This window comes from Labrus mixtus, chromosome 13 (genome assembly GCF_963584025.1).
Source record: "Labrus mixtus chromosome 13, fLabMix1.1, whole genome shotgun sequence".
NCBI lineage: Eukaryota > Metazoa > Chordata > Actinopteri > Labriformes > Labridae > Labrus > Labrus mixtus.
Window position 1 is genome coordinate 24,360,769 of NC_083624.1, and position 12,525 is coordinate 24,373,293.

General features: G+C 41.6%; 1 protein-coding gene across 1 annotated transcript in view; it reads left to right on the top strand.

Moving 5' to 3' along the window:
- Positions 1-12,525, top strand: part of myo10l3 (myosin X, like 3) — a 58,427-nt gene that overhangs the window by 35,615 nt on the left and 10,287 nt on the right. Inside the window, 8 exon segments of the mRNA XM_061054313.1 lie at positions 2,105-2,187; positions 2,290-2,398; positions 3,780-3,860; positions 6,328-6,452; positions 6,641-6,755; positions 10,460-10,566; positions 12,041-12,407; positions 12,409-12,440. Coding sequence (XP_060910296.1) covers positions 2,105-2,187; positions 2,290-2,398; positions 3,780-3,860; positions 6,328-6,452; positions 6,641-6,755; positions 10,460-10,566; positions 12,041-12,407; positions 12,409-12,440 — 1,019 coding nt within the window.

The window sequence follows — 12,525 nt, forward strand, 5'->3', positions numbered from 1 at the left end:
CAGTTGTCCACCCCCCCCCCCCCCCCACCTCTCTCTCTCTCACACACTCTTTTTCTGCAGAATTGAGTTGCCTCTCTGAAAGCTCCTTCTGTTATCTGTAACGGTACCGCAAGTTCATTGAGGGAAATAGATGCGTCCTCCCGTTGATTCGATTATCAACGTGGTTCCAGAGAAATGCAGTCAGTTCAAATTGAAGTCTGACAAATGAAGCACGCTACACATTGTGAACTCAGGGGGTCAGACATAAACAAGTCTCAAGAGATTGCGTTCAAACTGTATGTGATTCCTCTTGATGAAGCTGTTTCTCTGCAGCATCATGAGACCATCCCACTTTAACGTCTTATTGAACTGAACCTGAAGCGTGCAGACAGACGACCTTTTGTATGAGCATGTTTCAATGAGAGGGGAATGGAGTGTAATCAGTGTGTCCGTCATTTCTAAATACATGTGTCGTCAAGTTTTAAATCTCATGGCTCCCCATCAGCCTCTAGTCTTGGAGAACGAGGGATGGGGGTTGTTATTGGATTATAGTATACACACACAGCTGTGAATACGAGCTCACACGCACACACACACACATATGTGATCCTTATTAGATTAGAGGGAGCATTTTCATTTGACGTCTTTGCCTTTTCTTGCATAAAATCTTTTCTATGCACTTTCATAACACAGGGGCACACGCGCACACACACACACACACACACACACACACACACACACATGCAAAATACCCATACAGACAAACACTCTGAGTGCATGAATTTCAGTCAGGGCGAGGAAAGGAATGTCATGTTGCTAAGACGAAGGCTGAACTGAACTCAACAGGTGACTGCATTAACACACAGGCCCTCCGCTGCACTCACATAGTGCCCCCCCCCCCCCCATCCCCCGCCTCTGGTCATACCCAGCATTCAAACACACATTCACAGTCCATCTCATGTCACACTTAGTGCACATATAAGTGCAAGTTTACATTTTTAAAACATGAATGCTTCACTCTGGAATTTAACTCTTGTTATTTTACCGATCCGATGTTAAGAAGTGCACATTCCACACAATAAACTAAACAATACAACATAACAAGACAAACAAGATTTAGGAGGCTGGTGTGCTTTTTATGACTATGACTTTGAATAGCCTGGGATTATAAATATTGTTATGAATACAAATATAGAAGTAATTTTTTTTTCTCTCTTTCCTGAACTCTTTAATTTTTATTTTTTAAGAACAACTTTGCCTTAAGTTTGAAATACTTGCTGTTGCCTTTGTATTTATGTACACACCTAATCTCATTGAGACTCAAAGTGTCATTCCCAAGAGAGATCTGATGTAATATACTGTACATGATACAATGTTGCTCTGAGAAATCCATGACACACACACACACACACACACACACACACACACACACACACACACACACAGTTGAAAACTTTTAAAATGACATTTCCTTTAAACTTTTTTGGAACAACACTTTATAGCCCCTTGACATTATTACAGAAAATAACTGTGGTTTTTCAATAAGAATTCTCCGACCACACAAACCTTACATTAAATGGTTCAATAAGTTTTCATGACATACATTATATAAAGCTGTTTGGATTTGAGCCGCTGACTTGAATAACTGCGTGTGTTCTACTGCTTAACAGTGAATTTTATAAACCTGTATTCTATTTGGATAATGCTGCATATTATATATATATAGTTTTTTTTATTTAAATTGTACTGTGTTCACTTTTTGTTTGCAATCTTTGCTCTTTGCTGCTGTAACACTGTAAATTTCCCCGTTGTGGGATAAATAAAGGATTATCTTATCTCTCTTATCTCTTAATAACTTCTGTTCAACTATATTTGCACAGTGCATTAAACATATTAATGACCCAAGTGTATAATTTGTACATCTTTACCTAATTCTATTTTCTGTTGAATTTCTCATCGTTCTTTTTTACTCGGTTTTTGTTGCTTTTTTGTTCCGCTGTATAACCATCAAGTCTTTTCTTATTTTATCTCTTTATTTTTTCTTATTTCCTTATTTATCTCGTTTGAGTTGTTATCCCTCTCTGCTATATCTAACCTTTTTTTTTCTACCTCTCGTCTATTGTAGGTGCTTTATGATGTGCGAGGGATCCTTGAGAAGAACAGAGACACCTTCAGAGACGACATCTTGTTTATTCTCAAAGACAGCAGGTATCACACTTGTCGTCTTGCACAAACCACCTGTGTGCTTTACTTCTCTTTCTTGGTTTAGTTTTTCACCAACATATCCTGTCTCTCTGACTGCATCTGCAGGCTGGACTTCATCTACGACCTCTTTGAGCGTGTCGGTAGCAGAAATGGCGATGAGACCTTAAAGATGGGAACAGCCCGACGCAAGCCCACCGTCAGCTCTCAGTTCAGGGTGAGACTGAAGTTTCTGTCAGACAAGATTGTATGACTTAGACAATGAGCCAATAGTCTCCCATGTTCTGCTGCATGTAATTATCACTTAACCCTTAACATTTGACTCTCTGCATGGTGAGGGTGAGCGGGCAGGCAGAAATCACAGAGTGTTAGAGGGGGGGAAAAGAATGCTCTCAGTGTGTCTGATCCGCAGAGAATAATGGGTGTTGGGATGTATGAAATATGTGGTTATGGTCGTGGAGAGGGTGAACTGAAGGGCTAAGCTTAGCATGTCCTAACTGCAGTATGGAGGAGAGAAAGAGAGAGAGAGAGAGAGAGAGAGAGATTTTGGCAGGCTGCCCTGGCCTACAGTACTTAGAGCCGGGGGATTAGGGTTGATGGCTGGGCAGAGAGAGGCCAACCAGGGGCCAATCATACTCGCCTCTGCCAGGCCCGGCCTCGCTGGAGACAGACTGTCTGAGGAGAGAAACGGCAAGGTTCGAGGGTCCTCGTAGTGTTTGTGTGTGTGTTTGTGTATGTGCGTGTGTTAAAGCAAATACAGACTGGCTAATGGCCTGCAAGATAATTGTTGAATTATTTAGAATGATAAGCTTTAATAAATCATTACTATTTGATGCATTTTGTCCACAACACTTACTTTCTAATAACACACTTTAATCTCATGATTTTAAGTTTTTAAAGTTTTTTGTTGTGTGTAACTGAAAACTCTGATTGTCCCTGTATCAGTTATGGACAGTAACTCAGGACACATAATCGACTTTCTATTAGTGCAGATACTTAAAAACTGTATTTTTGATACTTAATACTTAATACACTTAATACCCACTACAGAGAGAAATCATGTACTTCATACTCATAGAATATCATTTTGCATATTGCAAACACCTTGATTTTACTAAGTAAATGTTTATTCTTAGTGTTCTCAGAAAACTCTACATTTTACTGAAAAATGGAACTCAGATAGTTTTTCCATTTCCTTAAACAAACACAAACAAGACATACACTTGTGAACTTCTATTCAAGATGAGTTTTTATTAGCCCTTATTTAACAATGAAATTCTAATGTGCAAAGTGTTTATACGTTTCTTTTTGTGTGTTAAAAACAGAAAAAATATTATTCATTTACTGGTATACAGATTTATACAAATGTATATAAAAAAAATAATAAACATATTAAATAATGATGTTTTATTTTTTTAATAAATGTGAATAAATAAATTAGAACCAAAAAAGATAATTATGAAAGTAAGTTTAAATGGTGGTTATGATTGGTATAGATAATGAAACAAACCTTGTATGAAATGAGACTTACATAGGAACATTTGTAATAAACAAATGTTGTTGCTGATGTTATTCCTCTTGTTGCTGATGTGTTTCAGGATTCTCTTCATTCACTGATGGCCACACTAAGTGCCTCCAACCCCTTTTTTGTGCGCTGCATCAAACCAAACATGGACAAGGTAGGTCATGCAAATTTTTATTTTCACCCTTTCATGCAGTGTCATGAAAAAGATCCAGAACAGTTTGTTCTTGTTTTACTGCAAATTGTCATTACTCATAAACTCATGCTGCAGCTTCATAGCTGTGAAGACTCTCATTGTGCTTCCTCAAATAATAGGGCTGTGTACCATTACATTCCTACCACTTTATCCCCTTCACCAGAGTTCAGAGGTCACTGCTGGCTGCTCCAGCTGCAGCAGTGACCTCTGAGATGCAGCCAGCCAGGGCCTTTATTTCTGGACCACGTACGACTACATAACTGCAAAACCTCTAAAAATCTGCACTGTCAGCCATTATTGGATATTGGCTAGTGATAGAATTGTGTGACAGAGTGAATTGGCTTTTCTAAAATCAATCTGCATTCTCTGTCATGTATTCACACACTTTAGCGTTTGTGTACTCAGCTCCCTACCTGCCTCTCTCAGTGTGTCATCACAGACCTTTTCACTTACTGCATAAGCATGGAAACTTCACTTTGCTGGTCTTGCCTTCTTTCCTTGGATTGCCTCCTTTTCTTTTTTTCTCTGACACTTTCCAGGCTCTCATTCACTGTCCACCACACTCGCTCACCTGGTCTCAGTTGCTCTCAAGATGGAACAAGCTGTGTCTGTGTTAATCCTTCAGTATGGCAGGATTGCGTGTACAAACATCTTACATGACTGCATGTATGCAGAGACACACACACACACAGAACACACACATACTTACATGGAATGTATTAGTGCAATTTTCTTGCACTTGCTCATCTTGGAAGAAATGTCACCAAGAGAAGGGTCAACATGTTTTCACTCAAACAAGTCAACATGCCGTACCTCTTTCAGCCCTCTAAGTCCTCCACTAAAGAGCAGAGTTCAGAGCTCATGTTTATGAGTCGGTATGTGCGTTTGATTATGAACATGAACACATGCATGCATGCTTCTTTTTCCATACATACTAGCATTAGTCTGTAATTAGACTAACACGTTTGGGGAATGCGGGGGTCTTGTGTGAGGCTTAAGCAGTGCCGTCTGACCTCTGGCTGACAATGGCGTTCGTGTGGTCCCTCTGAGCGGTCAGGCCACCTGTGCAGAGGTGTGAGGCGGCAGACGTCATAGATCCATACTGATAAGCAGGCCTGAGGATCATTGGTGAGCTGTGAACAATGCAGCTTATTATTCCAAAAGGAAAGGCCTCCCCTGGTTGCTCTATGCTGTTCAGGTTTCTTTCTGATAGCATGACTTTTCTGTGCAGTAACCTGATTGTTAATGTCAAATGATAGCACTCAGTGTGGTTGTTTACTTTTTTGCTCAGGTTTAACATGACTCTACATTTCAATAAGTGAGTGGGCTCAAAAGCGATAATAATATTTGCCTGCAGTGTTCATTTGTGCCAAAGATTCCCCTAAGGCAAGGCAAGTTTATTTCTATAGCACATATCAACAACAAGGCAATTCAAAGTGCTTCACACAAGACATCAAAAGCATCATGACAGAGGAAAGAAAAGAAACATTAAAATAGAACATTAAAAAATCACTGAAATTATTAAATCTGAAAATATGTTCAAATAAAAATAATTCAAATGAAATTAATTTAAATAAAAAAATAAAAAATAAAAGTAAATAAATTAAAAGAGTTAAAAAAAATAAAAATAAATACAGTGCAGAGTTAAAGTTTTAAATCTCTTTAAAACTGTTTAATGAAAGGCAGCTGTAAACAGGTGTGTCTTCAACCTGGATTTAAAAGAGCTGAGAGTTTCAGATATAAGGAGCATAGAAACTGAACGCTGCTTCTCCGTGTTTGATTCTGACTCTGGGGACAGAGAGCAGACCTGTCCCAGACGACCTGAGCGGTCTGGATGGTTCATAATTAATCAGGAGGTCACTCATGTATTTTGGCCCTAAACCTTTAAGCGCTTTATAAACCAGCAGCAGGATTTTAAAATCTATCCTCTGACAGACTGGGAGCCAGTGTAAGGACCTCAGAACTGGACTGATGTGATCCATTTTTTTGGTTTTGGTGAGGACTCTAGCAGATAATCAGCATAACATCCAACATGCTGACTAAGACCTGCATGTAGGTTGACTTTAAATGGACAGCTGTTGCTGGAAAGTGACGTAATTGGTCAGATACATAGCTGTGGCTCAGTGGTAGAGTCGGTTGTCTCTCAACAGGAAAGTCGGGGTTCAGTCCGGGCTCCTGCAGCAACATGTCCATGTGTCATTGGGCAAGACACTGAACCACAAATTGCTCCCGCTGCTTTGTGAGCAGTGTGTGAATGTGTGTGAATCTGTAGGTGTGACCTGCGGTGTAATGCACTTAAAGTTGTTAGAAGACTAGAAAAGGGCTTTACAGGTTCAAGTCCATTAAACATCTACTGTCTCTCAGAAGGAATGAACAACTGTTTCCTTGATTGTAGGTTTCATATTGTTAAATGTATCTTCACCCACAGAAGGCCAACCGGTTTGATCCTGATGTGGTCCTGAACCAGTTGAGATACTCTGGGATGCTGGAAACTGTGAAGATCCGCAGGGCTGGATTCCCTGTCCGCAGAACATTTAAGGACTTCTTCAGCAGGTCAGAAAAATACCCATAGAAAAGCACTGTGCACACCAGAGCTGATGACTTAACTCAAACATGATACATTTAGGTTTGACAAACTCAAGAAATGTTTTTTCCCCGCTGTAATCCAAACAAGGAATATTGCTTTCTACTGTTCTTGATTATCTAAATGTTTGTGCTTATGTGTGTTTGTGTTGCCAAAGGTACAAGATGATCGTGAAGAACAAAATCCACACAGATGATGAGAAACAGAGCAGCTCGGAGCTTCTCACACTTCATGACAAAGCCAAGAAAGAGTGGCAACTGGGGAAAACAAAGGTGAAGCACATATGCACACACACACTTACACACACATGCTCCAACTTGTTTATGTCACAAAGGAGGACATTACTTTGACTTACATTCAAGCCCTTGAAACTCACAGTGAATGTAACCACCGACCTTAAAATACTTGTAACTTTATACCTTACATTATCCAATCACAAAGTCTCAAACACTACATTTTTGGGTAAACTTTGTGAGAACCAGCTTTCTGTCTCAAAAATAGGACATGAATCCCCATCATAGACTGTATACAAAAAGTATAGTGAGCCACAGTGACGTCAACCATTTGTTTTATGAACGACTGTTCTGCATTTTGGCTGCCGTCATCTTGTTTTTCTGGAATCAGAAGTGACCATTTTTTTACTTTGGTCACAACTTGTCAATCACAGCTGCCTTAAAGCACACCCCACGTTATCATAGATTGGTCCAAAATGGGGCCATAATTAAACACACAGTATGTTAATTCCGCCACCAGGGGGCTCTCATAAAAAAAAAAATTTAAAGAGAAGATGTTCAGGCTGGCAGGAGATTCATGGGTGGTTCTCTCTGCTACTCCCCCCCCCACCCCTAATGAAAACGAACTCTGAGTTGACCATAGTCAATACGACCTGAGGAAAAGAACGTGTTTACGGACGATGTTTCCAAATATAATTGATATGATGTTTTTATCACAGCAGCACGTACAAGCAGCTTTCACTAGCAATTCCCTCTTTCTTATGCAGCGTTCTTTGACGTAACATCCGGTGTTTCCATGGCAACAATAAACCTGTTGTGTCCATCATGGTAGCCGCCACAAAAAACACGTCCCGTTAAAACTATAACATTTTGGATTTCTATGGCTTTTTAAAACTTTTCGAAATATTTAAGGTAATGTAAGTACTCAGCCAAAAATAAATAACATAGTTTTAGTCAATTTTGAATTGATTTAAATATTTTAGTATAAACCTTCAAATAAAAATTCTACATATTGTATGTTTAACTAAATACTTTTTATGCTGTACTGTAGAACTTTTGCAATCAAAGCAGTCACCCCCTGTTGGCCATTTAAAAAAAATGCAGGTTTTCTGGACCTTCCCGCAATGGTTTCACTTTTGAAACCAAGTGGCCACGTCCACTTTTTTTAAACAGTCTATGGTCCCCATAATGCAATTATGGGAACATATGTGATCCCACAATATGATGAAAACAAGTAGACGCACACACACACACACACGCACGCACACACACTTAGGAATGAGTTGCAGGCTGACAGTAAGCAAATACAGTATGCCTTTCACATACTTTCGAAACCTTTATGAAAATAGAATATCGATGTTATCAAACCTATTCTTCAACATAAAGAGGCCATTGTGATGGTTAAATATGTTGTCTTCACTGACTGATCTTTCCCAAGAAGTCAAGCTGCTGTCGTTCCCAAGCTGTTAATGTGTGCCACAGCCTGGACAGCCCCAGCCATGACTCATGTCCCAAAGATTTTTTTGCAGGCCGGTTGTGGTCAGTCTACTTCTCTCCTGTTGACAACCACAGAGTTTCATGGCTATTCCTCAAAACCCTGAAACCAACAACAACTGTTACTGTAACTGTAACCCAGTGCGGGGGCTTACAGTAATCCTGAGTCCGTCTTATTGTAGCTGGAAGAGTGTTAGCTACTTGACATTTACAAAGCGGCTGATTTAATAAACTCAAGTGTAGGTGAGTGATTTTCGAGGAGGTGAAGAAGAGTTGCAGAGGTTTGAGGAAAGACACATCTTTAAATGAAACCACGATTGGCATCCTTTGCAATTCAGCTCTTATCGTTCACTCATCATTTCTCTCTCTGGCCCTAATTCTCTTTTCTTGACTCTCTTTGCATCTGTAATGATTGTTTTAAACAATCATCAACTAACCCACTAAAAGCCCTTTCTTTGGCTCTGCACTCATTGAATAATTAACCTTAACTGATTTGTTTGATCCTGACAGTACAGCCTCTTTTGCCTCATGCTGAAATCACCATAACTGTCCTGTGCACTAAAGAGGGGAGCATGAATGGCCCCTACAAAACATAAAGTGGATATAGATACAACAGCTTTGTTGGCTTTTTTAAATCAGCCAAAATCCCCATTTCTCCTTCTTTTACTGCCTTAAGTAGTGGTTGCTCCATGGTTGTTAACTCACAGAGACATTTTCAATTTGTTGATTCCCCTTCTAGACAATATTGTTGTTTTACCCTTACTTTGCTGGCACTGCTTTATATAGTGTCAACTGCACACATGGCATGCTGGGATATACATGGAGACCAAAAATGTTCAATGTGAACCACATGTTGGTTTTTAATGAATCTATAACCGCTGAACATCCCACATTTAAACACATGCCAATGTATATTAAAGCTTTCACACAGTCACTTCAGAGAGAGAACTTGTTTTTCTGGGGGTCAAAACGTTGACCTGTGGCTGACTTTGCTGCTCCACTTTAAACTGTGTATACATAGAAATATTTAATTTGCGACCCCCAAAAATGCAAAGAGTGGCTGTGGCTGTGTCTGTGTCGGTCAGTCCACATGCTCGGGTTTTTGATGGCAGTGTAATATTTTTGGGCTCATGAAATGTAGTGTGGGTTGTGGGAAGGGGATTAAGAGAGTTGGAAGAGTGGGGGGGGTACATTTCCTTTGGAGAAACAATCTGTATGTAATTATATGCCCTGATTGTGTAGAGGAAGTGTATGCTCAGAATTAGGGGCTCGGGTGACGTTGAACGGATTGTCTACGTGTGTTTGGGAGCCATTTGTTTCACAGACGAGGGAAGGATGTGGACGAAAAAGGAAGCTTCCTCCTTTCACAGACTTTTCTAAGGCAGGCCGGGGTGCAGCTGTGGGATCCTTTGATTAGTGGAGCATCTGGGAAACACACACACAGACACTCCAAGGGCTCCCCGTCTAATACAATCGCTTGATCTTCCAGGCTAGAGAAATCCAATATTACATAAACCCCCCACATTTAATGTAGGTTGTTGAATCTCCCAGCCCGCTAACGTAGTCAGACATTTGAAATCTGATTGTGTTTTAAAAAGTCATGTGACTTCATGTGTGAGTTTTAGTGTAGAATGAGATCTAGGCTGCCTAAAGTCCCACAGAAAGAGGACCAACTTTTAAAAAAGTCTCCAGAAGCAAGTGAGGGGTTAACCAAACTTTTTGTCTTCCTCATAAGAGCAAGTAGGGGTGTGGCTTTCTATCTGGACACCAGCCACCATCCCGCCCACTCATCTCTCCATCCCTCCTCTCCCTACCTCTCCCCTCCCTCTCTGTGCCTCTCTGCCTGCGCACGTCAGTCGAGCTATCAATGTGCAGCGGTAGCAGCATTAGTAGGGAAACTCTCAGGAAGGACGCCTGAACACAATGAGGCTCTGCAGCAGCAGCTCTTGCAGCGACACTGCAGTCCCAGTGCCTGTTCTCCCCTCTGCTCTGCTCTGCAGTCAAGAAGAGCAGCTAGCCTGCTAGCCTCAGCTGCCCCACAGCTTCCTCTGCAGCGGGCACAGGGTGCTGCCAACAAAACAACAGGGGCCCTTCACATCTCTGTGGGCCTTCTTTTGCAGCCAAACCAAGGAGAGGAACTAACCCATCCTGTCTCCTTCCCCTTCCACCCTCCCCCCCCTCCTCCCTGTCTGTCTGTGTGTCTCTGTCTCTGTCCCTCCCTGTGGGCCGTGGCGCTGCTTGTCCCGCAGGTGTTCCTGAAGGAGGTCCTGGAGCAAAGGCTGGAGAAGGAGAGGGAAGAGGTGCGGCGCCGGGCTGGCATGGTGATCCGCGCCCACATCCTCAGCTATGTGGCAAGGTGAGTGGTAGAGTGTGCAGGGTGGGGGGCGGGGGGTGGGCGCTGAGTGGCAGCCACAGTTGTCAGTGTTTGTTTTGTCATAGAGGTGTGCAGCTTGTCTGTTTGTGTTTTAAGGTGGAAATGATGTGTGCATGTACATGCCTTTGCACTTTTACCTTTTTGTCTTTATTTACAGTATACATGCAGAAGTTGTAGGCTCTCTAGAGCAATACAAAAACTTTGAAGTTGTTTAATCTCACAGGTAAAATCTTTTGAGCCTCTAAAAACAACTTTTGTTTACATAACAAATATGTCATGCAGACTTTGAGCAATGTGTCACACCTACTACATAGCGTATGTACTCCAGTAGGTCGCCTGAACACACTTCTGAATCGTCCACTCTGATTGCAAAATAATTTCAAAATTCTGCAGCGATGAAAAGTGTTCAGGGTTCTTTTGGTCTTTAAGGATAGGGAGGAAAGTAAATAAACGGACGCAAAAGACACCCTGATTTGGATCCTATTGTTAGCTTCAAAAACTTTATTAACTTTATTATTTCAGGCACTGAGTAATAGAAGGAACTTTCTGACCTTGAAGCAACTTGGAGCTTCTACACTGAAGTTAACAATATCTCATCAAGTTGATGAGTATATCTCGCAAAGACTAGTGTGATCTGTACTATTACACAAGTCATGGCTTTTTAAGTTGGACCACTTTCAAACCAACTTAAATTATCAGGAAACTAAAGCCCTGTTCATGCTCACAGATTACTATCAGCTGGACAGTTGATGATGTTTTTATCCCCTGAATAAATCTCTTTTTTTGGCTTGAGCAGTGACTTTTTCCCTGACTATCCCCTCTGGCTGTCAGACAGGACATCCATCAGTATGGTGGTTTAAAAATATGCACATACAGAAGCCCTAAGGCATGTACTGTAGCTGTGTTCCACCTGTGTGCTGCCGTGCGGTCGCATATAGTCCCTCTTCTGGGAGAGTATAAAGGGACTGATGACAGCGTGCAAGTTGCGAGTTCTATTCCCTACAGAGGCAAAGCAAGAGACAAGAAGAGCCTTTTGTGTTATTATGTGTAACATTAGAGCTGTCAGAGGCCACAGAGTCATTACTGTGGAGGCTAAAGGTCAGAGATTCAAAGGCAGTGTGTGTGGTCCTTTAGTTAGACATGTGTGTGTGCTTGTGTTTATACATGTGTGTATTCAGTGCATGTGCAGTGTGTGGATGATGGGGCTTAGTCACAGGGTTAAACTCAGGAGCCCACACAGCCACAATGGCCAATCAGACTCTAAATATTGCACATTTCACAATGTACAAGCTTTTTTATCCAAGCGTTTATTTAAACTGAGAATGCCAGTGGGCGGATGGGGAGGCGATCATGTAGCAACGTCACATTTTATGTTTGCGGGTGAAACTAAATGTGATAATGTTGAAGTAAATGTGGCTGCTTTTTTTTTGATGTGTGCTTTTGTTTGTCCCACTAGGAAACAGTACAAGAGGGTTCTGTCCAGCGTCGTCACCATCCAGAAGAACTACCGCGCTCACTTTTGGAGGCGCGTCTTCCTGCGCCTGCGCGTCGCCACCGTCGTCCTGCAGAAACACCACAGGGGGCAGCGGGCCCGATCCGTCTTTCTCCAACTCAAGGAGGAGAAACGAAGGCAGGAGAAGGAGGAGGAGGAGAGGAGGAGGAGAGAGGAGGAGGAGGAGAGGAGGCGAGTAGAGGAGGAGAGGAGGCGACAGGAGGAAGAGGAGAAGAGGAGGAAGGAGGAGGAGGAGGAGAGACAGCGGCTAATGGAGGCGGAGATAAGGAGGAGGGAGGAGGAGCTGAGGCTGATGAAGGAGGAGGAGGAAAGAAGAAATGGCGGCTAAGGCAGACGAGAAAAGGTAAAGTCACTGTGATATGTAAATAATGCTTTTTGAAAAATAAGATGATGTTTTATAATAACATATGTCATTCCAAATGTGTTTT